General features: G+C 41.1%; 1 protein-coding gene across 1 annotated transcript in view; it reads left to right on the top strand.

The window, feature by feature from the left end:
* Nucleotides 1-7,015: 7,015 nt before the first annotated feature.
* Nucleotides 7,016-27,972, top strand: part of PRKCE (protein kinase C epsilon) — a 271,611-nt gene continuing 250,654 nt past the window's right edge. Inside the window, exon 1 of the mRNA XM_042887118.1 lies at nucleotides 7,016-7,764. Within this exon, the coding sequence (XP_042743052.1) occupies nucleotides 7,417-7,764 (348 nt within the window). The 5' untranslated portion in view covers nucleotides 7,016-7,416. The remainder of the gene's footprint in view (nucleotides 7,765-27,972) is intronic.

Raw genomic sequence — 27,972 nt, 5'->3', positions numbered from 1 at the left:
TGCTCAGTCTGGAGAAGAAAAGGCTCATAGGAGACCTTATCACTCTCTACAACCACCTGAAGGGAGGGTGTGGTGAAGTGAGCCTCTTCTCCCACGTAACAGCAATAGGATGAGAGGGAATGGCCTCAAGTTGCGCCAGTGGAGATTCAAGTTGGTCATTATGAAAAACTTCTCTGAAAGAGTGGTCAGGTGCTGAAACAGGTTGCCCAGGGAGGTGGTGTGTCCATCCTTGTAGGTGTTCAAGAAATGCTTAGATGTCGTACTGATGCACACAGCTTAGTGAGAAATATTGGTGATAGGTGGATGGTTGGACTGGATGATCTTGGAGGCTTTTCCCATCTTTGGTGATTCTATGGTTCTATGTAGTAAAGAATTGCATGTAACAATGGACTATTCTTGCTCCTCACTTGAAAGTGATTAACTGGCAGACAGAGACTGCCACTTTTCCCTACTTGCTAGTTCAGTGGGCTTCTTTTGTTTGTTTATTTTTGGTTTTTCCATGATACAAAATCATTCCTTTAAGCAGCACCGGTACTTGATTGTTTTTCTGTGTGCTGCTCAGAAAGCAACAGAAAAAATTACCCAGACAGGCAAGACTGAAGCTCATGTTTCTATCTTCTTCTGATACAGAGAATGAGCTGTACCTTTAGAAAAACACTTCTTGCAATGCTCTCCTCATGTACATAGAGGGGCTGATGTAGGGCAGGATTCTCTCTTGGAGTCTGATCTATTCCAAAATTCTCTGCAAGGTGGTGCAAAGCCTTGTTGCTCTGACCCAAAACTATTCCCAGCAAAGACAATCTTATTGTGTCTGAATGTCAACAAGCTCATATTATATTTCAGAGAAATGTCAGTACCCTGCAAGCTTCCCTACCCAACAAACTTGTAAATTCTCTACATGAAAGCTGATAAATTGAAACCACACCTGGGTTTTACCCTTTGCAAATTTCTTCATAAGCTCCAGTTCTAGAATAGAGCAATCCTGCAAACCCACAGCAGATGCCACTGAAAAGGAAAGCTGTATGCATAAAGGCTGAGATGATGGAGGTAGAAGACCAAGTGGAAGCCTATACTAGGGATACATTTCCAGTATGGAAATTTCACTGCATTTTACCAGGTAGCTATTACAGTGGTAAAGATTTTTGTACTTGTATAAAAAGTCACCATCCACAAGCAAAAATAAACTAAAATAAAAACATAATGATGAGAGTCACTGGCACAGCTGTGTTTTTTTGGGATAACCAGATCTACAGCCCTGACTCGGTGAGTCAGAAGTCTCTGGTCTAAATGTGACCTAAGCATATGGTCTACAAGCCTAGAAATGTTTTTGTAACATATGCAGATATGCTCAAGCCAGCTCTAATCTAAATCAGATAAGAACTGTTCAGACAGCATGATATCACGGGTTTCAGTCTTGGCTAGAAAACCAGGTACATTCTGAAAGTCAGACTAACTGGTGGCCACTGCGTTGAAGTCAATATGTCTGCCAGAACTAGGTATCCTAATGCAGCAAATCCTGCAAACCTGTATCAGCTGCAGGCAGATATGGTGAAGACGATGAAGGGTCTGGAACACCTCTCTTATGAAAAAAGGCTGAGTGACCTGGATCTGTTCAGCCATGAGAAAGGAAGACTGAGAGGGGATCTTATTAATATCTATAAAGTTCTGCACTAAGCAAGAACTTCTTAATAGCAAGGGTGATGGAGCACTGGAACAGGCTGCCCAGAGGGGTGGTGGAGTCTCCTTCTCTGGAGACATTCAAGACCCACCTGGATGCCTAGCTGTGCAATCTGGTCTGGGGAGTCTATTTAGGCCAGGGAGCTGGACTTGATGATCTCTAGACGTCCCTTCCAGGCCCTACAATTCTGTGATTCTGTGACATGATCTGAAAGATTTATTAACAAGAAAAAATAACAAATAGAGATAGAGTTTAAGCATGTTCTTTCAGAAGTGGTTGGGAATGCTACCAAAATTATAATTAAATGAGAAAAAGTTGAAAAGCTTTAATCACACACTGAAAAGCTCTTTTTTGCTATGACATTTCACAAAGAACATAAGGAATACCTTCAGTAACTTCTTCAGGTACAAGCTTTGCAAGAAAGAATAAATTACAGGAAATTGCTGGGACATGCAAGGAAAACTGCTGGAGTTGAGTTGGAAGATGAAGCAAACTCAGTGAGACTGTTTGTTTTTTTTTTTTTTCCTGCTTATTTAGAAAAGTTACTGGTATACTCTAAAAGTCAATTGCAATATGATAGGAATAAAAATGCTCTTAAGGATACTTTTTTTTTTTTTTTTTTTTTTTTTTTTTTTCCAGGGCTGTATGTCAAAAAATTAGATAACTAGATAGTAATTTAACTTCCAAAGATATTCAGTATTCATAACCTATCTTTGATTCCATTGAAGGGACCAATCATGCTAACACTCTACTATTTCACTTGCTTAAGAATATACGTTAAGTTTAGTGAAATATAGTGTATATATTGATACTAGCCAACTTCTTCACAAATGTGATGCTTTTCCTACAGGCTTTTACATACATCATACTTTTCAGACCGAGGGTCTGATTTTTAGGTGGTCCTGTGTTGAGCCAGGAGTTGGACTCAATGATCCTTATGGGTCCCTTCCAACTCGGGATATTCGGTGATTCTATGAATGTGTTTATGTTCAGAGTCAATTCAGAGCCAAAGTTTCACAAGTTTATAACTTGGGTTCTGGGTTTTATTTCATTTGTTGACGTGAATATATTTCTGAAAATCTCTCCTTGCACGCAAGTTTGATTTTATTCTATTAGCATCTGTTTTATATAACTTTTTAAAAAAATAATACTTCTTTTAAAATTAAACCTAAACATTTTTTTCTCTCTTTCATATTGCTGTATATAATAAAATTCAGAAAACATCAACATTCCTCAGAGGGTGAAAAATTTCTTCAGGTAAGCTATAGAAACTGAGAAAAGCATCAATTTTATAAAAACTTAGCTGGATATACTCACTTGCCATTCTCACTGTGAAAAGGAAAAAGAAAAGATCTCTGGAAACCGCGGCAAAACTATCAGCTTTGGGCAAGACCACCACTAAAGCAGTTACAATTGCGGCTCAAATAAATGAGCACAGCCCTTGGCTGACAGGACTTTACACACTCCCTCCACCAGATAGTGCTGTTTCTCCACAGAGCTCGGAGGATTCACGGGCCATGGAAAGGTCAGGGGCTGACTCAAGGTAACTAGCTGCCTACAGCTTGCCCACTCCCTCCGTGTCGCTGCCACTGCAAACCAGACAGAGAAAGCAGAGACGGATTTAGAGGAGTAAAAGCAAGTGCTGAAAGGCTGTTCTTTGCAGATGACTGCATGCAGTTCACTAATCTGCTGTAGCTTTTGCAGTAGGACACAGAAATACAAGTAGAGTGCATTCTATTGTCCTTCTGTAGCAGAAATCTTGCATGCGCTGTATCTTGTCCTTAACACAGAAGGACACAGAAGGAATAGCATTTGCCTTTCAGTTCTTAAAGAACCAAAGCCTCTCAAACCCACAACAGAATTAAAATCAAGAAACAAATACTTTAAACTCTTTCAAGTGGAAAATGGCACATGCAGTTGGAATATTTTCTGTCACTTAGAATTTTTCAGACTATTGCTGTGTTTGTTTTTCTGATGGCATTTGCAGAAAGTGTTGTAATGCTGTTCACTGTTCTTCAGTTACTGAATTTTAAGAATATTGTTCTGGGTCTTTGGCAAGTTAGTAACAGCTTCATGTAAAAGATATAGGCAAGTTTTCCCAAAGTTCATTTTATATGTACATAGATCACTCTGAAAGTAATACCTCCTATTTATTTCCACAGAAACTACAACAAATACAAAGAGCGTAAGAACAGTACTTGATAAAGCACATTCTCAGCTACAAAATCCTCTTTTTCAACAGTCACCACCATGAACTGTGTACTGTGATGACTGTTATGGTGCCTACATGCACCAGTGGACGTGACCCACTGTTGTTGTCACCACTGATGAAACACACCACCTACTGCCTCACTGTGCTCACATCCACTGTTTGGTCTCCATAAACGTTCAGCAAGCCTTGATGAGTGCAATTTTTTCCTCATGGAGGAGCCCAATTCCACACCTTGCTCCATCCACACTTCCATGTCAGTCGCCATATTGTCAGACTGCTCCTCTGCTGCCGTCACATGGCATGAAAATATAATGAAATATTGGTGGGGAGGTTCAGCCTCATACCACCATCAGCGACCTCTGATGATGCAAGCCAACATAATAAAATAGGAGGTGTTACTTTCAGAGCAGCCCTCATATATCAAAAATTAAAACGTTTATGAAATGTGCACTTTCCTAACCATTTTAAGTATAGACATGACTAATACTAAGTCAGTTGGTAAATGCTTATTCATGCAAGGCAATCTCCTTAAAAAAGATTTGTGAAACCAAACCTTAGCTTGTTTCAGTGCCTGGAAAATGGAAAAGATTAGATGGGCCAAATCAGATGCCAGAGCCTAAGTACTCATGTATTTCCAGTAGGTTAAATATATAATTAGTGAAATATGAGATTTATTGATATTGTTCTGTATAGTGCATTAATAGCCCATATTGATTCAGGCTGTTGTCATATGCAGGTGTGACCTTGCAGACACATGGGGTTATTGAACTCACCATGGAGACTGTGCTTACTTACATCCCACCGGGGCATTCAGACTATGCATAGTTGCAGGTCTCTTACAAAAAAAAAAAAAGAAAAAGAAAAAAAAAAATCAGTGAAAATTAAACACTGTATCAGTTCAGCTTCTGCATTTTCCCATATTTAAGGAAATTGAGCATATTGTTTACATTGCTATACAAACACGTCCAGAGGAAAGATTTAATTACAGAGCTCTTCCTCACGCACTACAATTGAGAGTACGCAGCTGAATACGTAGTATGATATACTCTAGGTTGTGAGTAGGGCTGGGAGGGAAGGAGGGGTTATCTTGGTATTTCTGGTGGGGCCTGTGAGCACACTCCTTTACAGAAACAAGTGATAGATGTATGACAGCCGCTGGGAGCACAGGGAAGGCTGAATTGGGAGGGAAGGCTCCTATAATTGGGCCTCATCATGGCTTTGTATCAAAAGATGGCACTCGGGGACTGTCAGGATAATGAACATGGAGATGTTACTTTTACTAGCAGATAAAGCAGCAACTGGCACAAAAAAAAAAAAAAGAGCTTTCTTTCATTATGTGAATGCTCTCGTGACCCTTAAGCTTCATTAGTACCACATTTTCTACCTGGGAACTAGTCTGGAAACAGATGCCAGAACTGTTTCATCAGCTCCACACAGCGCCTGCTTCTGAGCCGCTGCCTGCAGAAACACACTGTTACCTGATCACTGCTGCCACATCAAGAATACCAGGTGCAGAGACAAGCCTCGGTGCTCGTTTGTCACAGACTTACTTGAGTGTGTCCTGGCAGTTGGGTTCTTCCTTCGTGCTGCCTCGAATTCCCCCAGCTGCCCTCCTGAACACAGAAGCTAGCCTGACATTTTTCTTCTGATAGTAAAGTCACTTCAAATCTTGTGCAGTTCCCTTTCCCAATGACTTTCTTAAAAAAGCAAACAAACAAAAACCAAACAGGTGAAATCATCAACTCAAAATTATTCTGGGGAGGAGAAAAGTTCTCGCAAAGTTTCCTGATTGTTTAACACAGAAGTCAGCACCACGGCAATACAAAGATGCACAAAGTCAAATCGCTAATACAGCAAGCACGCCCTTTTAGGAGATTTATTTCCCCTTTCAGTATCTTTCCAGCACAGCCACGGTTACTCCCGGTGGCGCTTCCCCTTATCGCCGGGGGCGGCGGGGCCAAGCTGTGGCAGGGGCAGCATAGAGGGGATGGGTTCGCCCAGCACCGCGGCCGGGCCGGGACACAGCCGCGTTCCTCCCAGTCGGGCAGCGGGAGGCCGCTTCCCCCGGCGGCGCACGGCACTTCCCGGAGCTCGCACACCGCGGGGAAACTCTTCCTCCGGCCCGGCCCCCGCTGACGTAACGGTGCCTCTGCCGTCGCGGCCCGGCGGGCGGAGGCGGCGCCGCCCGGGGTTCGGCGCTGTCAGGCGGCGGCGGGCTCCTCAGCCGCTGTTCGTCGCGGGGCCGGGGCGCGGCCAGAGGGCTCCGAGGGGCGACTCTGTAGTGGGGAGGAGCTAGCGATCTGGGTTCAGGGGAGAGCGTCCCTCGCCCGGGTGGTAGCGCCGCGCGGCGACCTGGGGAATGCAGGAGTAGAACCTGAGGGGCTATTTAAAGCCCGGGAGGAAGGCGATCGGGGATGTTTTTTTCCACGCCACTCTTATCCCGGGAGGAAGGCGGAGGAGGGAATAACAACAGCGATAATAAGAGTAATAAGGAATAAGAAATAAAATACGACGCGAATCGGTGAAACGCGGCCGGGAGGGCCGGAGAGCGGTGAGGAAGGCGGCTGGGACGCAGCTCCCGCCGCCGAAGTTTCCGCACGCCCTCCTGCTCCCGCTGCCCGCGCTCCCCGCACACGCACGCACACACGCTCGCACACTGACGTCTTTTGCGCATTTCCTGCACGAGCGGCGGAGCGGCGGCGGGAGGCGGGCTGGGCTGCGCGCAGCGAGCGAGGGAGGAGAGCAGGAGGCAGGCAGGGAGGCGGCCGGGCGGGAGGGAGGGACGCGGGCGGGGGGCGGCCGGCGGGAGGGAGGCGGCGGCTCTGCCCATCGCCAGGGCGGCGGCCGCCCAGCCGGAGCCCGCCGAGAGCCGCGCGGCCCGCTCGGCTCCGCTGCCGTCGCCCCCCCGCCCCATGCGCGGGGGTCGCCGCGCCGGCTCCTCGGCCTCGGCGGCGGAGGAGGAGGAGGAGGAGGCGCGGGACGGGCGGCGGCCGCCGCTGCCTCTGCTGGAAGGTGCCCGGGCGGCCGCTGGGCGAGCGGGGAGCGCGCAGTAGCAGGGCTGGTGGGGCGGCCGGTGCCTCCGCCTCGCGTGTGCGGGTATTGTTGTGCTGCCGGCGGGCAGGGCTGGCGGCTGCGGGAGCCTCGGGTCGCAGCGCTGCCCCCTTCGAGGAGCCCCGGCCGGGATTATGGTGTAGGTGCGGGGAGGAGGCTTTCGCTCGGGGTCCGCGCCGCCCGGATCGGGATCGCCTTCGGGGGTTCCTGCAGCCTCCCCCTCCCCTGCGGCCCCCCTCCCTTGTTTTCCGTTAGAAGCACGGGCGAGAAAATAAATGCATTCACTGGGTGTCGCAAGAGCGAAGGCGAAATAATCCAAGGTAACGGCGGCGGCGACGCGAGGGGACCCGCACGGCGTCCCGCTCCCCCTCTCCCAGACCTGCCCCTATTTATTGGCGAGCCCTCCTCCCTCTGCTCTGTGCGAGCGCGTCGTGCCAGTGCCTGATCCCGGGAAAGTGCTGCCGTCCGTCCAGCCATGGTGGTTTTCAATGGCTTGCTGAAGATCAAGATCTGCGAGGCGGTGAATCTGAAGCCCACGGCGTGGTCCTTGAGGCATGCGGTGGGCCCCAGGCCGCAGACCTTCCTGCTGGACCCTTACATAGCCCTCAATGTGGACGACTCCAGGATTGGGCAGACCTCCACTAAGCAAAAGACCAACAGTCCCGCGTGGAACGATGAATTTGTCACTGACGTTTGCAACGGCAGGAAGATAGAGATGGCTGTTTTCCACGATGCCCCCATCGGGTACGACGATTTTGTAGCTAACTGCACTATACAGTTCGAGGACCTGCTGCAGAACGGGAGCCGCCACTTCGAGGACTGGGTGAGTGCCCACGCTGCCCATGCAGAGATGCATGTATTGGTGGCATTGCTCTGGGTGCAATATCTGTATTGCAGAGCTAGGTTGCAAGGGCATGCCGTGGCTCAGGAGGCTTTTCGTTATTTCCGCACCTTGTTATACCCAGGTAGTTGTGATTACTGTCTATCTAATGCATGTGATCTGTAGGTATGGGAAGAAAGAAAAATACGGCGTCTCTAAGAGTTGTATAATTATCACTTCTGAAATTATGTTACATAAAGACAGGTCCAGTTATCTTGCTGTTCAAAGCCCTCAAGCAATCCATCCATACAGTATGACAAAACCCAGAGCCAGCATTTAGACCTTGTTCGGTGTGAAGAGACAAAGCCGTGATGAGGTCATGACAAGCCTTAAAATCCCAGGTCTGACCTCTGATACCAGACACTTCAGGGCCATCGTGTCACTTGAAAGCTCACTGCATCAGTGCTGATGCTCCTCCTTCCCCTAGATGGTCTGGACCCTTATGCGTAGACCTAATGCAGTGCTTCTTCAAATGCTTGAAATTGATAAAAGGATTCTGGTGGATTTTGGCCCGAAGCAGGCAGATGCTGCCCGTATACACAATGTGCTGAACAGCTTCTACTGCATCTCAAAGACCCAGAGGCGAACGTGCCTCAGTGGGAGTACAAAATAGCCACAAAATCCTTGGTCTGACTGCCTCAGGTACTGTGATTTAGTGCTGAAAATAAAACAAGAAGAAGCACAGGAAACAGGAATATACACATTTCTGCTGCTAAATGGTTAAATGGTGTATTCTTTAGATAAGATGTATAAAACAATAGTAACTGCCTTCTAATTTTAAATGTGCCCTGCCTGGCGATCCATCTGAAGTGTGTACATTCATCTTTGCATGTTTATTTGTTATGGTTAGGGTGATGTTTTGTTGGCAAGTGAAGAACCCGGGGCAAAGTGAAAATAGCAAGAGTTAACAGCTCTGAGCTTCACATATCCTTTGAAGCTCCTTTACTTGATGCAGTGGTATAAAGAGACATCAGAACAATGGGGAGGCTCTTTATGCTGATTAAGACCTAAATAACTTCACTGTTACAACTTCTACGTTTACAACTTCAAAATATTGTCCACTTCTACATGTTACATTGTGATAATTAAGATCTAGCTTATTCTGGTGCTGTATAAAAGCTACACATTAGTAAGCTTGGATCATAAAACTCAGTGATAGGCAGAGAAAAAAAAAGCCGAATCAGGAAAAGACAAATGCAGCAGTATTGCAGATGTCTTTTACCTGGATTGAATGATAATCGTGTTGTGGTTCTGAAATCAGGGTATTTTATCATTGAGACCAATGGAATGAGGATGTCATCATGGATTTTTAGTGAAGGAATAATAATATATTTTCCTTCTGTGCGTGGTACACGTTCTGAGTGTGTTGCCAAATCTGGAAGGACCTTGCAGGTTACTGATGCCAGGTTTAAATTTTGTTGGGCTGGCATGTGAGGGTACATCCTGGCTCTAATTTCTGACGTGAGTTCAAACATCCAAACCCGTACCCTGAGTGAATAGTGGAATTTAACTATATAAGCCCATTATAAACACGTTCTGGGGGGAACTAAATAACTGAATCAGATAAATGCTGTATTTTAATGCACCAGGATTCATTGCTGTCCAGCATCCACTGGGTGGGAGGAGACAAGAGAGGGATTGCTGTTGTGTGTTGCGTACAGAGTTGAGTATGTGGCACTGGATCGTAATTGGTTAGCTCAGTATTATATGGTATCAAAAGCATCGTTTACTTCTTTTTTATTTTATTTTTGTGCTGTAAGTCATCATTGTGCTTGTGCAGTGCATATAATACGCAGAGAACACCACCCCCTCTGAAACACTGTTGGAACTAGAGTGTGCAGGCATTTGTAGTATTGTATTTTACTTTTCCAAAATCTCCAATTTTACAAAAGGTGTCTTTGTTATTGTAATACTGGGTGTGTTTATTGCACTGTTAATAGTTAAGGAACCCCAGAGAATTGGCTTTTACAAAATCACACTGTTTGTTCATCTGATTTCACTAACTTAAATAAGACCAGTGGCTCTGACATCTCTATAGAGTGTACAGTGATATACATAGATTTATTGTTATCTTCACCAGTGTCTGGTGTCTGTATTAAAACTTGCAAAAAATAAGTCTTCTCTGAACTAAGTTAGTTGAATGGCTGTCGCAGGGCATTGAAAATGCACATGGCCTAAATCAATGTAAGACTAAGATCTGATATGCTTCTGTCTGTTTTTTTTTTTCTTTCTGTTTAGTAATAGGACTAATTCCTTCATTAAGCTCTTGGCATTCAAGGCAGATGTTTTTGTAGCACCCTTCCTCAACTCTGTGGCAAGCAAATTAAAAGCAGCTATCACAGAAGCCCATTCCTCCTTCATGCTTGAAATACCAATATCAAGCTATAAACATTGTTGGAGAATATAAAATATTTTTATGCCATTCTGAGTGTTTCCCTTTAAGGAGTCCTAAAAGTTGGAATGGGTACCATGTACTTGTTGAGTTTATTGAGTCTGTTTGATGCAATTAATTGCATTCCCGCCCCTTTTTACCTTCAGAATGATGCAACAGATCTTGCAGGATTGGACTGTCACTGTTGAAATAGCTCTGAGAAAATGCTCATATTTTGAGAGCAGCTCTTGCCAATATACTAATTGCTTTAATGCACTGAATTTTGCATAACACTGCATGCATTTCTGTAAGGAAATTTCAGTATTTGTTTTATCTGCACTAGGCCCAAGGTTATGACTTATGCTGTTACATATTTCTAGACTTGTCAGAAGTCCAAGATGAAAAAAGGACTCGCACAGAAATAATGTTTTAGCTCTTTTTTTTTTTTCCCTGAAAAGAAATAATTTCTCTGTTTTGCCCCCTTGTCTACCTTGGTTTTTTTTTTTTTTCTTTTCTCTTTTCATTTATTTATTTGTTTATTTATTTTGCCATTGTTTTCATGTGCTTGTGTGTTTTGTGAAAGATGAGTTTTTTAGGAAAATACTGGGTATTTTTCTCAGTGTTAAACCTGTGCTATATCCTGGTGCCATGGTTACAGTGGAAACACTAATGATAAACAAGCACAAAGCTTGAAATCATGAGAGCGTCTATTGTATTGGAATGGGTAAGATAAATGTGCAAAATTCTAGTTCCTTTTTTCTGCAGAGTATTCAGTGGTTGCATGAATGATTTTTATATTTTCTGTCTATTTATGATATTTATATTTTCTGAACATACATATGCAGAAAAAATAAGTTGTGGCCTAACATGCTAGTTCATATTTTACTAGATGGAAGCTTCTAAACAAAATACGTACATTTCCTTTAAAGGAGGGTCAACAAGAAAATATTTAGTTTGGTTAGTGATAATGAAGGAGATGGCTGCTTTTCCAGTGGTGCATCAATACAGACATAGCATAATCAAAATATCCGTGTTGCAGATTTTTTTAAGCGCTGGCTACACTGCAGTTTCAAAGCAAGCTTTCAGTTGCCGACTTATTCCTGTAAGTGAATGAAACGTTATACAGAATGGCACAAAGCATTTTCAAAAGGTTATTGAGGGACTTACGCTTTGATAAATAGAAAATTCAGAACGATAAACAACATGAAAGTTCTTATTGGAAAAATAAAAACTGTATTTTTTGAGTTAGGTGATTTGTGTAATAACAAATTATTTCTTCATTTATTTTTCTTACATATTGAATATGTAAACACAGCATATGTTTGCAGCGCAGTTGAGTTGATGCTGTGGCTACACTTTTATCTGTAGATTTTAAATCAGAAAGGAAGATTCCCTTAACATCCAGCCCTGTGATTATACTTTTGTGAATTAGAATGATCAGTATTTACGGGTTTGGATGACTGGTAGTATGGCTTCTGAGTTCATGTCCACTTTTCAGAGTTGGCAATAGATGAAATCAGCGTAGCTGGACCAATGCCAAAGACTCCATCTAAGGGTCTTAGCCATTAGCTTGACTGTACATGAGAAACCCTATTGAGTTGTCCTAAGAAATCCTTTTGCAGGCTGAGTAGCAGAACTTAATCAGTCAGAACGTCACAACGTTTAGCAAGAAAAGCCTGTATTTCCACTCAGAATATTTCACAGCTGTATTTAGGTTAATTAATCAAGTTCAATTTTCTGCTGTTTTAAATAATCCCTAACACTGTCAGTGGAAAATTAAAACACAGATTTCAGTGAGCTTCTCCTTGCTAGCCTTAAATATCTTCTATTCTTCCTTTATTTCTTCTTCATTGTTGCTTTGTTAAGATCTTTTTGAATATACTTTTAAAAGCATTCTTTCATATTATTAATATTTCCATATTATTAATGTGAAGTTAGTCATGCAGCTGTGCCACCATTGCATAAAGCAAGATTCTTATGAATTAATGCAATATCTCAGCAGCAATTTGATGGTGAGTAATGGGAGATGGAAGGGGAAAAATGGACACTGTTTTATGTACTCATTTTGCTACTGAGTTACATGGTTTTCTATCATGCTTATAGCATACTACTGATGCAGTTTTCCAACTGGAAAGACTGTGTCTTGTGTCTCCACGCTGTGGTCTGTAAAGTTAGGGCAATGCCACTCTGAATGTCATAATGCTTGCCTCTCATAAGGTGTGACTGATGTAATGAGCAGATGCAAGCAGACTATAGACATGGTCTGGCTTTGACATGGCTAGCAATAAGAAGAACAAGTATTTCAATGCAGTAGAAAATCTAGCAGCGCTTCAGAGAAAGGGCAATAAGGAATTGAGAAGGGAATAGCAGAGGAACAATTAAAACACATCTGAGTCCTCAATCCTGTGTGCTGTCCATTTACTTGGGAAGTAAAGCCATCTCCTTCCTGCTTCTCATCCAAACTAACTGGGAAAACTGCTCAGGGACTTATCAGGGCATGGGTTTCTTGGGGCGGAGAGTAGTATGTTCATTTATTTAGTAGCCTTCTGCCTTTTCTGTTGCTGAAATGACACCTCATTCAGGCAGTAGGTGATCTCATATAGCTGGTGAGCAGAGAGTGGGGTCACAACCATCTTATCATGGGTCATTGAATGGGTAACTGTTGAAGGTTGTCATTGGGCTAGCAGCATGTGATTGCAGTGTATTTTCATTTTTATTTTCATTGACCAGCTGAACAGGTGGTGCTGAAAGGCCTTGCATGTTGTTTGTGAAAGCTTTGCATTTCATCTAAGCTATGGTTCACAAGCTGCTGAAAAGCATTATTATCAGAAGAATATTTGTTGAAATGGAGGGGAAAATACTGTCCTGTTGGATAGGTTTCTGCATTACAAGGCTGGCAGTGGGCAAGGTCTGTGAGGCTGTGGTGTGAGCAGTGGCCAGCAGGGCTTCACATGGACTTCAAGCAATTCTGAGGGTGAGCAGTTGTGAAGGGCAGAGGGAGAATGTTGGAGAGTGCTTAGTACAAGTGCTTTGCCTTCTCCCCCATCCTGTCTCCATTTGAGCCTCCTCTTTTCTCTCATTGCTGTGGATGTGGTACAGTCATCATGCAGCTCACCCACTCCCTCATATCAATCCCTTTCTGCAGCTGCACAAGTCTACTCCTACTCCTTGCTAGAAATGTTCTCTCCCATCAGCTCCTGCTCACCTGCAGTGCTTCCCAGCCTTCTGAGGAGTCATGGAGGGCAAAAAACTGCCTCTGCAGCCACTGCTGTGGGGAGAGGAAAAGGGCAATGTGCGGAAAGAAGGAGATGTGGCATGGAGAGAAACCTGGAGAAGGATTATCAGTAGTGGCTGCTGCTCCAAGTACTCCAGCTGCCTCTTTAGTAGCAGCAGAAAGCTGTGTGTATAGGAGACAATGATGAGCAGGTATAGGTAAATTGACTAGTTAGTGGATGGTCTTCCAGTGCTCCCTGACCTATTGGTCATTGTTTGTTTGCTTGTTGTTTTGGGATTATTAGTATTTTTATTTTTGCCTGCTTTGCTCAGGCTGTCAGTTTTTAAAGTCCCAGAGAGTGTAGTCGAACGTGGTTTTCACTTAGCACTGAATCATTGTATTTGTAGGTCAAGATTTGACCCTATGACTGACTGAAGTTCCTCTTACTGCTTCTAAGAACAATGCTGGTACTGACTAGGACAACACTTCTAGAAGCTGGACTTCTAGAAATGACCAAATCTGATGACAACTGTTCCTATGTTTTCCTTTCGAACCAGTGTTTAGACAGTGCACATCACTGTAGCCCAAGCATTTCCATAGGCACTGTGCAGAACTTCATGGCTTGTGAGTAACCCACCAAGTTCAGTGGATTCACTGGGCTCACTGAATTTTATTCAGACTGTTTAAATTCTTTCCTGAACTTAGGCCTGTGTTCCAAGGGAAAATGAGAATAAATACCATTTAACAACATCCTTTACTTTCATTTTACCCTTACTGATTTATTCTTCTTCTGAAAATCTTATGTATGCAAGCCTGGTTTCTGCTTTCCTCAGCCATCAAAACTAAATCTCTGCCCTCCCCATCCAGAATTCTTTAAATACTGCTGAAGTGAGGATTTAAGTTGGAACTGTACGACTTGGCCTCTAAGTGCAATTAGTTTCCACTCCCTGAACTAGACTTTAAACAAATTGGGATTGGGGTTTCAGATTTTGAAGGGATGTATGTGAATACTTTGTATAAAAAAATGTAGGTGAAAATATTTCTGATTGGAATTGAATGGTTGAATTCATTTCTGCTTTATCCAGTACTGTTTTAATCCCCTTTCCCTCACTCCATTTACTAGACTGTAAGGCAGAAAAAAGATCTATTCCATCCAGTTCATGCTGAGAGGTTTTGGAAATGATACGGTATGCCAGTAATGGGAAATCTGTAGTCAGAGAGGAGAGACTTTCCCTCCATACACATGGAAAGGTGGGGCTGGAACTATCTGGATGTGGAATAAGATCAGAAGTGTAAAGACAGCTTGGAAAACAGCCATTTTGAGGGGGAAGCAAACTAACCCTTTTGTCTCTTGCAAGGAACTAGACTTAGTAAAATCATAAGAAGAGAGCTGTTTCTCTTGTCCTTTTAAGTCATGCAAATTGTAGCAGTTAGCAGGAGTTTCTGCCATCTGGGGGCAAAGCAGTCATTACAGAAGGCTGACAAAAGTTTCAACCTTGTGTTTCTAAGTGACCACTTTCCTATTTGGCAGACAGAAGATTTTAGAAGTATATTTGGCAATATTAGCATGAAACTGCAACTGTAAAACTAAAACTGTAAAACATAATTTTGGAGATTGAGTAAGTTTAATGATAGTTATGTACTTTATACCATATTGTACAAGACAAAAGACGAATGAGTAGAATTTAAGAGCATCTGCAGAATTGCTGTCCATTCTTATCATTAGTCACAGTATCTTGAATTGCTAGTAAAGTTGATTTCAGTGTCCTCTCGCTTATATAAATTCATCTCTATGAATTAAAAAATCTTAAATTTTCATTGCTGTGACTTAATAAAAGTTACAGAAGCCAAAATCTCATGTCTGAACAGCACAGCAGAAAGATCTAGTGATGTTGTCATGTTCATGTTAAATCTAATAGGAGTTCTAACATTAGTTTTGTTGGAAACAGTGTTAAAGAGATGCTACATGGTTCTAATAGGATTTCCCCCACTCCCCCACATAATTCTGTAGGGCTTAAATTGTTGAAAAACAGAAGTAAAAAATAAATAAATAAAGACTTTTGTTTTTTGAATATAAATAAAAGGCAAAGGTTGATTCCATCAGAGTTTAGCAGGCAGCCCTTTTTGCTTTGTATCAACTAACTTGAGTTGATTTAATTGTTACAGACAACAGAATCATTCTGGTGGTTTCTGATATCCTGTTGGGCAATTTCATTGCATCTGGGAGCAAAACAGCATCAATAATGGCCAGGTGTTACCGAATAAATTTCATATCTGCCTTGTTTGAACAGCTCACATGGTATCTCTTTGTCTTTAATCTTCGTTTAGGGTAGGCAAACTTAAATTAGGTTTCAAACTGAGTATCCTTCAGCTCTTCACAGTATCAATATGTGTCAGGCAATTTATTATGGGGAACCAGGGTTTCATAGCACATTTTAGAATTGTCTTAGTTTCATTTGGGACAGAGTTGTTCTCTTCAGAGTATCTGATATGATGAATTCTATCCTAGCAGAAACTAAGGCAAGAACTTATCATTTTTTTCAGGACATTGACCTTTTTAACCTGATTAAAAGTGTATGGCTTTGCCAGATATTGAAAATTTCAAGTATGTTTAGACAAGGAGTAAAGTGGCAGCAATGAAGCAGATATGGTAGTGTTATGATTCTGAAGAGAAGACGGTGCGTATTCTAAGAGAGTGTGAAGGAAATGGTTGTAATGACATTGCTTTGTTTTGTGGAACATAAGCCAGAATGATAGCAGTGTTTTCTCCTTCCTTGTTTTCTTTCAGTTTCCTTTTTATCATCTGTTCTGACTTTATGCTGCCAGTTCTCCACCGTCCTTTATCTGTTCTGGTTTCAAAACGGTCAGTAAACGATACTGACCTTCACAAGATTGCCTAAGATTTTGTTGTTGGCAATGCTAGTAGGCTACATGAATGAAATATCCTACAGAAAGCTATTGCAAATATAATTTTCTTGCTGGGACCGTATTTACTCATTATATAAAACTTTGTGGCATTTGTCAGCTTCTCTTTATTTTGAAGTTAGGTTGATCCATGTTCTGTGAAAACAATGAAAAAGAATGTGTTAGAAAAGGAAAGGCTAGAGATCACACATGCTGCATTCACTTTGTTTTCTTTCTTATGTGATTCAAGTTGGATTTATTGAGGAATCTTTTTTTTTTTTTTTTCTGCCTGAGTTTTTTTGCCTTTTCCTTCCCTGTTACCCTGTATTGCCATTACACCTCTAGAACATTGGAGCTCATACCTCGCTTGTTTTCTCCTCAACTGATTGTTATCACCACATCCTTAAGGCCTGTGTCCTACCTTTTATTTCAGGTTTTTTGTTTTGTTTTGTTTTGTAAATGCTTCCAAAGATATCCCTTATTGCTTTTATTCCCATTGCTCCATCACTCCCTCTTGTCACTCTGTAAGCTCATGTCAGTACGACTTAGAAGCATCTTTGGTACCCAGAGCTCTGTGGCCTTTGCCCAGCTGTTCAGCTCTCAAGCTTGTCCCCCTCTCAAGCTTGTCCCCTCTGAGCTTCTCGGCAAGCAGCAGGGAAGTGACTGAACAGACCGGTGGCTGGCTGAGCAGTTATCTTCAATCAGAAGTGATGCACTGGATTTCCAGTTAGTTATACTTCTGAAGTGGTTTAAGAAAGAAATGTAATGTGGTAGCTTTGAGCTCCAAGCAAAATTCTTGGGTTTTAGCTGTGGGTGGGGCATGGAAGGAAGGTGATCCCTCACTGAAAACTGAGCTTTCCTAAGTGATGGAAACAGTGTTGCAATTGCAATTTTAGTAGGTACTGACTACTGGAATTAGCAGTGACTTTTTCTCACAGAAAATCCCCCGTCCTGTTTGGTGGTTTGGTTTGTTTTATTGTTGTATTTTTTGATTTTCTTTTTTTTTTTGGTTGGCTTTTATTTTTTTTTTCTTTAATATAAAGGAGAATTATGATTTTTTTGTCTTCAAAAATTTGCAGACCATGCTCAAGTGAAGAGAAGGCAGGCTGAGGAAGCCAAAAGAAACAGTAAGAAAATACACACAAGTATTAAAAGTTGCCATAGCCTTATTAACTGACTTTGACTTGGTGTTCCTAACTCAGAATCTCAAGGGGAGAGGCAACAGTGGCAATTTTACCCCACGTACATGAAGATCTGCATGATGTGGTGTTTCCTCCTTCTGGAGCTGACAACTGACAACCCTTAAGATCTAGCTTACAGTTCCCAAATTTCTAGGCACTACTGAGTGTCCCATATTACTTTATGTGTGTTGGGATCATACACTTTTAGGGAATTTTTCTGTATAATTCCATGAAAGCATTACATTAATAAATATAGAGTATAAATAATATGTAATAATATTACATATAATATACATATTATACATACTTAATAAAGTATTATTACATTTGAGTTTTTTATCTTTATCAGTAGTGGGTTAGAGCACTGCCTGTGCAATAATCAAATACAGATGCAATGTATAGGGTTAATGATAAGTATTAATGCCACTTGGCTGAGATAAGATGTATGAAGTTTTGCTTCTCTCCTTCACTCTTTGTGTCTGCAAATTCTGAGAGCCATGTCAAGCCTGAGAGGAATGAAAGAAGGACGACTTTTATTAACATCCCATAAATGTTTTGTAGAAATCGTAACACTTCTCACCTAAAAAAGCAAAATTTTATCTTTTGTCTTTTTCTGATGACCTTATGCAGTACTTTAATGTATCTACATTCAAGTTCATTACATTGAAAAGAGTATTGGTTTAGTGGTCACATTGAGGAGGTGCTTTACATAAGCATTTTTTAAAAGGTAATGTAAAAGCTTTTAAAATACAAATTCAGCTAGACTGATTTTTAACTATTCCCTGCTGAATTAGCAGCCCAAGACACCATGACCTACACAAGTTCCTGTAGCCTTTAGATGCTCCTTCCTTGCCCACTCTCACCATTTCTTTTGTCTGCTTTGTCCATTTATGACAAGACCCTTTGACTGGGGGGAATCATTTAGTAGGACTGCGGGGTCCTGGTTCTTTTTTGAAGGTCATTCACTTTCCAAACAAAACTGTTAGTGAGTCACTGTGCAAATGCTTTGTGAACTGTTTGTGAGCACACTCTTCAGAATGGTCAGGTTCCCTTCATGAGATTTCCTATCTGTTCGGTCAGCTGGTACATGTCTTTTTGTGTTCTTCCAATGGATAATGTTTAGGGAGTTGTTTCTGACTGGTTCTTCATTAGTAAATCAATAGTGAATAACTGGATATTTGAACAAAGAAAATTAAACTGATCTCTAGCTTCCTTTGAATGTACGGTGGACATCAGACTGACCTTTTCTCACTTACTCCAACTATTACATCTTATTTAAAAAGTGCGTGCTCTCCAGCCAAGCACTGTTCTTGCTCTATCAGTGCTACTAATAGTGCAAAGCTCTAGAGATCCTTAATGTATTCTGAAGTTTATATCTTTTTAATATCAGATTTAAGATCAGATATGAGATGTGAGAATGTCACTTTAGATTTTTATGCTGTTCCTGGGAGACTGTGATTCTGTGACTGAGATAAGAACATATACATCTCTTATTGACATTGAATGCAGGTATGGTGAGAAACAGGTGCAGTTTTGGCGAAAGCTCTCAGCCCTGCAGCCACCTCCCGCTGTAACAGTATAGGCTTGCTCTGTTTGGGACTTGGATGTAGTCATGGCTATCATCAGTAAGACAAACTGCAGGCCCAGTATTTTGTAGTACTGCCAATGAGTCTGCAGCTCTTCCAGGACTGTGAATCAGTCCTGTGTCCTGTTTGCAGACTAGCAAGTAAATTTTGTGCCCCAGCACCAGTGTGCAGTCTGCAGAACCCCTTTATGCACAGTTAAGTCAACTTTATGATGCAAATAATATGATGTCCCAGAGACATTTATGCACCCATGGAAATTTACTCAATGACAGGGATATCCCCAGTAAAAGAGGAATGAAGCATGGAAGCCTTCTCCAAGTGTGGATGCATACATTTGGTAGGTGACAGTTTTGAATGTACGAGTTATTGCTTTCTCTTTGTTAACATTCACAGTATGTTAGGTGGTGCAGTAACAGAAAATTCATAGCTCCTTCCTGGCAAACCTTACACTGTAAAATCAGGTAACTTATTATCCCACTTTTGGATGATAAAGTACAACATAAGATCGATAAAGGTTCTTTACCTGTATATCAAGATAGAGGCAAAGTACAAAAGTCAACAATATGAAGCCATTCAGTAATGGCTGGATTATTATTAATAGCTGGATTATTATTAACTGGATTACAGAAATAGGGAACACCTTTGTAGCAGGCTTTATTTTAAAAAAGTTTCAAAATGTCGTAGCATATCACAAAATAAAAATAGCTGCTGTTGATATTATTTGGTTTTACTTAGCATCTGTGGAATCAGGTGAGGTTTGTGAGTTCATTTTCAGAGTGCACAAAGTTCACTGTTCCTGGTCCTTATTACTTTATTGTCTGAAGTCTTTGTGGGTGTGAGATAATGTGTAAGAACTTCATCATAAACTTGAGTGCTGTGAACTGGTCAGACAAGTTTTTACCCACTTAAATTGTCCAGCTTGTACTTGTGATATAACCTTATCTCCTCTCTCTTCTGTAATTTTTGACTTTATTTCCACTCACATAATTCTTCAGAGAAATGAGGACGTCAGTAATGAGGAATGCAGAGATGGTCACTCACTCATAATTGGGTATAAATCTTCTTATAGAATGAATAGTCCAGCCATTTGTGTTAATGGTTCTGGAAGAGATCTTTTTCAGCTTTAAATTTAACACATAGTGTTACATAGATCTTATCTGTCTCAGGTAGTAATGAAATTCATTAGCCAAATATGTAAGTCTAGAGAATCTTGAGCATAGTCATCTTCATAGCATTCCTAAGAGGAAGTGTAATGGTTGAAGAAACTATTCTTCCATATCACCCAGAAATATGGCAAAGGCATTTTTATGTTTTTCATATTGGAACTTTGCAGTGGATGTATTGATATCCTTATTTTTACTGAGAGGAGCTTGGGGCTGAGACCTAGGCTCCTGAAATGCCACCTGAGCCTGATTAATACTTGTTAGAGCTCTCTTTCTGTCTTGCAGCTTCTTCTTCATCTATCCAGCATTCTTCTTATGCTGCTTTTCTTAGCAACTCTGTATGTTGTTCTACTAACTCATAATGTTTTATATTCCAGCAGTTGAATTTAGCATGGTAGAAGTCGAGAACAGACAAAATATAGTGTTTGTTGTTTGAAAATTGAGAAAGGAGACTTCTATTTGGATCACTCATTTGAAGAAACCGAACATTTGATTTTCCATTTTTAAGGACTTGCCTTGAACACTAGCAGTAGATGTGATAGGTTTTTTAGACAGACTGAGGAGTGCATTTGCTTTATGCCCAGGAGCAGCTGTGCGAGGCAGCAGAGCCTAATAGTTCAGTACCTAAGCATGTTTATGAAGCAGGTACAGTGAGGTTAGGGTGGTGTGCCTGCCTGACTGGCTGCTGATCTGTGGTTTACTTGATTTTGAAAAAGCCACTGTATCAGTGGACTGGATATATTAACATGTCTTGGGGTTAACATGCTGTGCTTCAGTGGGACAAAGTTGGTGCAGATTTAAGCAACAGAAGTTTTATGAATTTGAGAGAAAGGGAGACAGTGGGAATCAAATGGAGGTGATAGTTTGGTTACTCACAGTTGCTTTGCAAGGTTATTAGTTGGAGCTCAAGTCAGGAGAGGAAAGAACGCAGCATACCTGCTGTAATCGTTTCTCAGTTGCATTCCATTAGGTCGCTTGATCTCATGTATTTATTACTGAGCTTCCTTATCAGTATAAATGTAACAGCTGGACTTGTATGCATAATGAAGGTTTTTACTTGCAGTCTTTTCATTTGAATGGTATTAATCAGATGCTGCAGAAATAAATGTCAAAATGTGAATTGTTAAGGTTCATCCAGTTCATCATCTAAAAGAATCCAGTGACTGGAGTACCACTTTTGTAGTATAATGTAGTGCTGAAGACATTGGAGTAGAAAGGTGGTGAACTTGTGGTTTCGATTGCTTCAAGTTTTTGTCTGTTCCTGAGAATTAACTTTAAACTCACAGCTTATGCATCCCTGGATGGCCATCCAAAATTTGATACTGACTTTGCAATACACTGGTCAGTGATCTACAACAAGAAATTAGCACTCCTAGTGCTAGTCATCTCTTGGGTTTGCTTTATTTCAAATAAATGTGACTCCTGAAATACAATTAGAACAGTGGCTTCAGGGTAAATTAACAGCCTGATTTCTTACCAAATGCTTATACTAGCATGGCACCTTTGGCTGCTGAGAAGCTATGATTTTCTTTCACTGTTAGGCAAATATGAGAAAACTTGGTGCCTAAATACAAAAAATTCTCTTCAAATTCTCCTGGTGTAGCAGATTTACTTTCCTGGAACAGAAAAACTGATAGAGCATGAGTTTTGTTAAGAAGGAATATTTTGGGTGAATAGTAGAATTGAATGAATGCTAGATGAATGCGTATTTTTTTTTATTAATGTTGTTGGCAAACCTGCTGGACAGTATGAGAACCTATCACTCATCATCACTTTCATGTGAAGTCAGCATCTGTGTCCTCACTTCTTAAATTAGGAATGTAGTACCTTAAATGCTCATCTCAAGGCTGCCATGTTTCAACAGCAAAAAAAGAGAGCATATGGGATAGAAACCCATCAGTCGTGAAAGCATATCTGCTCAAAAATTCTGTTGCCAGTAAGAGGTGCAGTTGAAGGCCCCAGGTGAGCCCCTCTGTGTCTCAGAAGCCTGCAAGCTCAGATCCCACATTCCAGGTCTTGTGTCTTCAATGCCTCCGACTCAGCGCTATTTTCCTTCAACCCTACTGTCCAAAGAGTTGTGCATTTCCAATAGCACATTCCTCTAATACCTTGCTCTCCCATTGGTACTTGCTGTCACTGTTTTGTTGGCTTCTGTTTGCATTTTCTCACCTGAGAAGTACCTCACTTCTGCTCCTGGCAGAATTTAAAAATCATTCTGACAGCCTGCATTGATCGGAATTCCTGGGCGGCGTTCTGGTTCAGACAAAGTGGATATACCCAAAGAAAATCAGGGGTGTAGTGCCTGATTAAAAACAGAAAGAAAAAAAAAATGGCTTTGGCTCAGTAAAACTGTAATTCATGAGGATAGGGAGGGATTAAATAATTTATTCTCATCTGTTTGGGCGCATATATCTGACCCATTCTTGATTTTCTTTACTATGAGAAATATAGAAAACTAGATGCCATTCTCTACTTCTCTCTTTTTCCCCTGGAGAAAGACTGGTAGCAACTTTAATTACAGTTAACATATTTAATCATTAAAAAGCTTAATTTGAAGACCTACTTTGTTCCACTATGTTTCCCAGTGGCCTGATCCAAATGTGCTTGTACTTCTAGTGTCATAATACATTAAGGCTGTGAGTGCATGTTGTAGGAAGAGGTTACACTGACTGGAAAGGGGCACTGTGGGCAGCCTCCCTTTTAGGGCTGAATGATAACTGTGTGAAAGCAGCTACAGAAGGAAAATATGTTATTCAAAGAGAACAAAAGCGAGTTCTGTCAGGTATGTCAAGGCCAAGGCGACTCAGATGAGTTATTACTGGCTCTTATTAGCATTCCTGAAAAAAGCAACGTGATTTTCTTCAGCTGGATGGCCCTCAGAAAGGGGTGAGATTCTTTCCTGCCTTTTGAAATCATCAAAGAATATGAGAGCAGTCATTTCCAAAGTTATCTCTATGTCGGAAAGCCTCACTGTTCAGGATAAGCCAGGGTAAACAAAGGACAAATAGGAAGTGACTTTCAGAAAGTATGGATTTGAACCTGCAAGATGCTGAGTGTCTCCAGTGAAGTGCTCAGCTTGCTTGATTTCCAGTAAGCTTATGGTTCTCATTTCTGACAGGATCGCATCCTAAGATTACGATGACTCTCTGAAGTAAATCATGTTACTGCTGTCAGCTTTTTGGGGGGGCTATAATGCTTGCAGTGCACATCATCAGTGTTCTGTATGTATATAGACTTACGCAGCGCTTGAGGAAGACAGAAACTGATCTACAGGGACTATATCACTTTCACATTTTAGTTGTTTGTCTGCTGTGCTGCTGAGAGCACTGATAAGAAAATGAGGCATCACAGGGTAAAGCAAAATACCAGATGCTTACCTGCAAAAGGAAAAACCCTCTTCAGTTTTACTCCCTTTATTTGGGAACATTTCTACATGCATTTCCATAATCTACAGTCAAATAGTTCCTGATCTGAGTAGTACTTTTCATCAATAGATTTCTAAATGAGTATCACTTTGAATGTATTGAATATGCAATCAAGACCATTTGGTGAAGGAGCTTGTATTGCTTTCAGGTGAATTGCAAAGTCCTTCATGTTTACCTTTCTTGACTTCAGTGGAACCATTCATGATGCATATGCATCTCAGATGGCCTGTAAGGAGGTTCAGAACTTGTCCAGGATATTTGAATTAGACTCCTCCTCTCCCATTAGTACATACTTTACTGTCCATATGAGGTTAACTTGCTACCTGTATTCTGAATGGAGTGATTGTTGGCATTATTTGTACCAAGGTTGGGTACAGTCATACTTTGCTGCTAGTCATGATGAAGGGGACAACTATTGTTTCTTCATTTTGTAGTTTTGAGAAGTTACACAAGGAAATCTGTATGCTCTATAAGCATGAGCTGAGAAAACTCTGTACACTATTCAGATCAATTCAGTCTTTTCATAACTCATTACTATTATGATGAGCATGCGGTTAACATTTTTATGTATGAGTTTTGCAGTATATGGGAATAAAACTCAGTCTGATTGGTACTGAAGCTCATAGTGACATGACAGAAATGAAGTATGATTCATTTTATTCTGGCTGAAATATTAAATCTGTGTTAATATTATGTAAAAGTTTTGGTCAACCTTGAGTAAAAGAAATTTTGATTGTATTACATTTTTTCTGTTGTTCTGTTCTGTAGCTTGAATAAAACTAATGCATTAATTGACCCTTCCAATGTATGGATTATAAAATATTTGGAGGCAAAGGGGAGGAAAAATTAGACAGGCTTTTAAAAGAAATAGTGTTTAATTCTGCAGACACTCCTGCGTCAGGCTTTAGTGCTCAGAGATTCATCAAACAGGTTCTTCTACCTCTATTTCCTCATTCTTCCTGAGGAGAGTCAAGCTGACCATGCTCATTTAATGATGAAGTTTTAGCCTTCCTTGTGCTCCACAGAAACCTCAGTGTCTCCATGCCTGTGGACCTGCAGCACCCAGAAAGTATCCAAATTTCAGATCCTGTACTTTGGCTATTTGGCAGAGAGGGGTTGAGTTGTTTTCTTGGGCAGATGTTTATTTTTTTTTCCCCTCTAGGTGTATGGTGATGCCTTCTGGGAGGCCACAGGGAAGCTGCACTGAATTTAGCAAGCAAGAAGGGAAGTTACTTCTTCGGAGGGGGGGAAGTTTCCTCTCGAGTCTGAGGAGCCTTACTTCTTGTCTTGAAATCATCCTTTATGATTTTCATCATAGCAGAAAATAGTAAAAAGGACAAGTCTGGGAAATATGATATATTCCTTAATGTACATTAATCTGGAGTGAATAATACTGCATGGTTATGTGACATCGTCATGTAGGACATCCCAGTGTTGCTCCCTGTAGCTCAAGGGTGATAATACTGAGACGCATGGTGGGGCAAAGGGACGCAGTTACATTTCTGAGACCCTTTCTTATCGGAGTACAGAATTTCCATTACGTCCTTTTGAGCCCAAGTGTCTGGGACAGGACTTCCCTGGACAGTACTGATAAGGACAAATACTGTTCCTCTGAAACATTTGCAGAGTGTCACTTTAAATCTCAGAATTCTTAGCATTAAAATAAATGTGTTTCAAACTGTGCCTACTCTGAACCAGACAAAGTCTTACCTATCACCATATAGAAAGGATCAAAAGTAGTTGAATACTAGGAATCCATTTTTATATGGGAGCTATGACTACTTTTCCTGCAGCCAGGTCTGCAGTGATTCTGTGATGGAGAACTGAGAAAGAACTGTTTGCAGTTGGTTTACCGATACAATAAGTAACTGTGTGATATTTTTGGCTCACAGAGTGTCTGCTTCAGAAAAACAGGCCAGAAGCCTATGCAGCTTTAAAAATACCTTGTGCTGATTTTGAATGCAAGGGCTAAATGCTCCTACTGTTTCCCTGAGTCCTGAGGAACAAAAAGAGCCGTGTTTGTCTCCTTAGTTTCACTAGTATCTGTGGAATAAAGGATGTGTGAAGGCGGGCACTGCCCCCAACTCTTACTCTTCATTTGTGCTGAATTGATAATCAATGATGCCTCTGCTAGTTTTGGTTGGTTCAGTCTGCATTCTGCAGGGTGCAGTTGAAGGACTCGTGGGAAGGTCTCACATGGGAGGTGATGTCCTGCAGAGGTGAAGCTGTAACAGACAGTGCAAGGTACTGCGTTCATGGACTGTTGTTTGGAAAGATTTTGAAATCAAGTGTATGTATCTAGGGATCTGACAGGAGAATGGAATACTTCTCTTGCACGGGTAGGGTAAAGCTCAGACCTCCCTCTTCTCCTCTCACCCCTTGTTTTCTATCAGAAAGGGACATCAAAGCTGTTGGAGCTTCTGGGTAGCAATGTCTGACTAAGGAGAGACGGTAATAAGAAAACTGAAGTCATACAAGTGACCTTAAAAAAATAAAGAACGTCTGGAAATACTACAGTATTGCATCAGATATTGATATTGCTCAAAAGCATATGAGAAACGTACCATCGCAGGCTGCATTGCAGCACTCTGTGGTCTTAATATGTTGAATAGTCTCTAGTGTGATTGTGTAACCTGGATAAAACAGTTTTCTGATAAGATATTTTGCAAGGTTATTGGATTGCACCTAAATTATTCCATACCATATGATTTATACAGTTTGTTTATATGCATTCTATTTATCTTTGCCACCAAGGGCATGGTACATTACCTGCAAAATGGAGTGTGGGGGGGGAGCTATCCTGATATGTGCAACACTGATCAAAATCTCATCCTCAGGTGGTTGTGCTTCTGAATGCATGCCAAATGTAGTTGGGGTTAGGAAGATGCCCCTGCAAGTCTGGTTGTTCAATAATTGCCCACAAGGAGGTTTATTGCACCTTTTCTCAGTGTGTTTTGAGAGGTTTCTTCACTCAGACCATTGGAAAAAGCATGGCAGTTACTGTTTGCTGTCTGAGGCTGCCAGAGGCAACAGTTATAAATACTGCATCAGTAGACTACCCGATAGCTTTTTCTTTTTTCTTTTTCCTTTTTTTTTTTTTTTTTTTTTCCCCTAGCTGGTGTGTTTGATCACTGGGTGCTTTGATTAACCAGTTCTGGGGCTTAAAGTGAGACAGTTTTTTTTCCATTCTTTGCAGTGCTTTTGGCAAGAGGTGCAGAAAATGCAGTTACTGCTCCCCTTTCTGTCTGAGATCGTTTGTTTTTTTTTTTTCTGCTCTTTGTGCTCAAGTTTGAAATGAAGAGGCTTGCAAATAAACTGAATGTTAAAATGATACTCAAAAGTGCTTCGTATTCCCTCCTTACAGAGCCTGTGTGAAAATAAATGGGAACAGATCATATTGGGAAAATATTTTTTTCCCCTGGTCCTGGAAATAAAGCAGTCTCTCCATTATTGAAATTTTCTGCAAATAAACCACAAGCAGTCGGGCTGAGTGTAAACAGCTACAGGATAATAGCACTGCTTTTGTTGTTGTTGGGCTTTGTTATGTTTTGTGTTGCTTTTTTTTTTTTTTTTTTAACTACAGCTTTGACCATTACAAATTGAACTGCTAAAAGCACAGCAGTGTTATTTTGAAAATTCACAACATATTCAGCTCAGACCAGGAAGTGAGGTGTTGTCCTTTTAAAGGCTGATATACAGAAAAGGGTATTTCTGACGCATGACCTTCAGTGAACAGGAATTCCTCTACTCAAAATCTCATCCTTACCATGAACTTCACTGCCAAAACTCATCCCCTCACAGCTGCATGAAAAGTGACATATCATGGAAAAAATAGGGCTTGGTAAGATTTTGATCTGATTTTCTTAAATAAATAACAAAGGCTTACAAAATACGGATCACACATTTTTGCTGGACTGTTTTACATGTAAATAAATGCACTTTTAGATTACAAGATTTTTTTTTAGTAAGGTTTATTAGCTGTTAGACAACAAACAAGCCTGTTTGAATATCTAATCACAAGCATCATAACAGACATTAATGGGGTTTATTTTTTATTTTTGAAAATCTGGTTTGAATTTTGTGCGGTGAGCATTTGAAACTTCACTCTGAACAAATCTGGCTCTGCATGACCTTTCTTGTATATATTTGTTTCCTTTTTTTTTTTTCCCACTTCATTTTCTCTTGCTCTTTCTCTCTGGTCTAAACACACTGCCCAGTGTCAGGTCTGAGAACTGTGCAGAAATGTTTTTGCAACCACAGCAGGTAACACACGATTCTCAGTCTGTCATGGACTGAATTAGCAGTAA

Source organism: Lagopus leucura, unplaced genomic scaffold (genome assembly GCF_019238085.1).
Source record: "Lagopus leucura isolate 7727_CA_CO unplaced genomic scaffold, USGS_WTPT01 Super-Scaffold_73, whole genome shotgun sequence".
NCBI classification, from domain to species: domain Eukaryota; kingdom Metazoa; phylum Chordata; class Aves; order Galliformes; family Phasianidae; genus Lagopus; species Lagopus leucura.
This window is presented reverse-complemented; position numbering and strand designations above follow the sequence as displayed.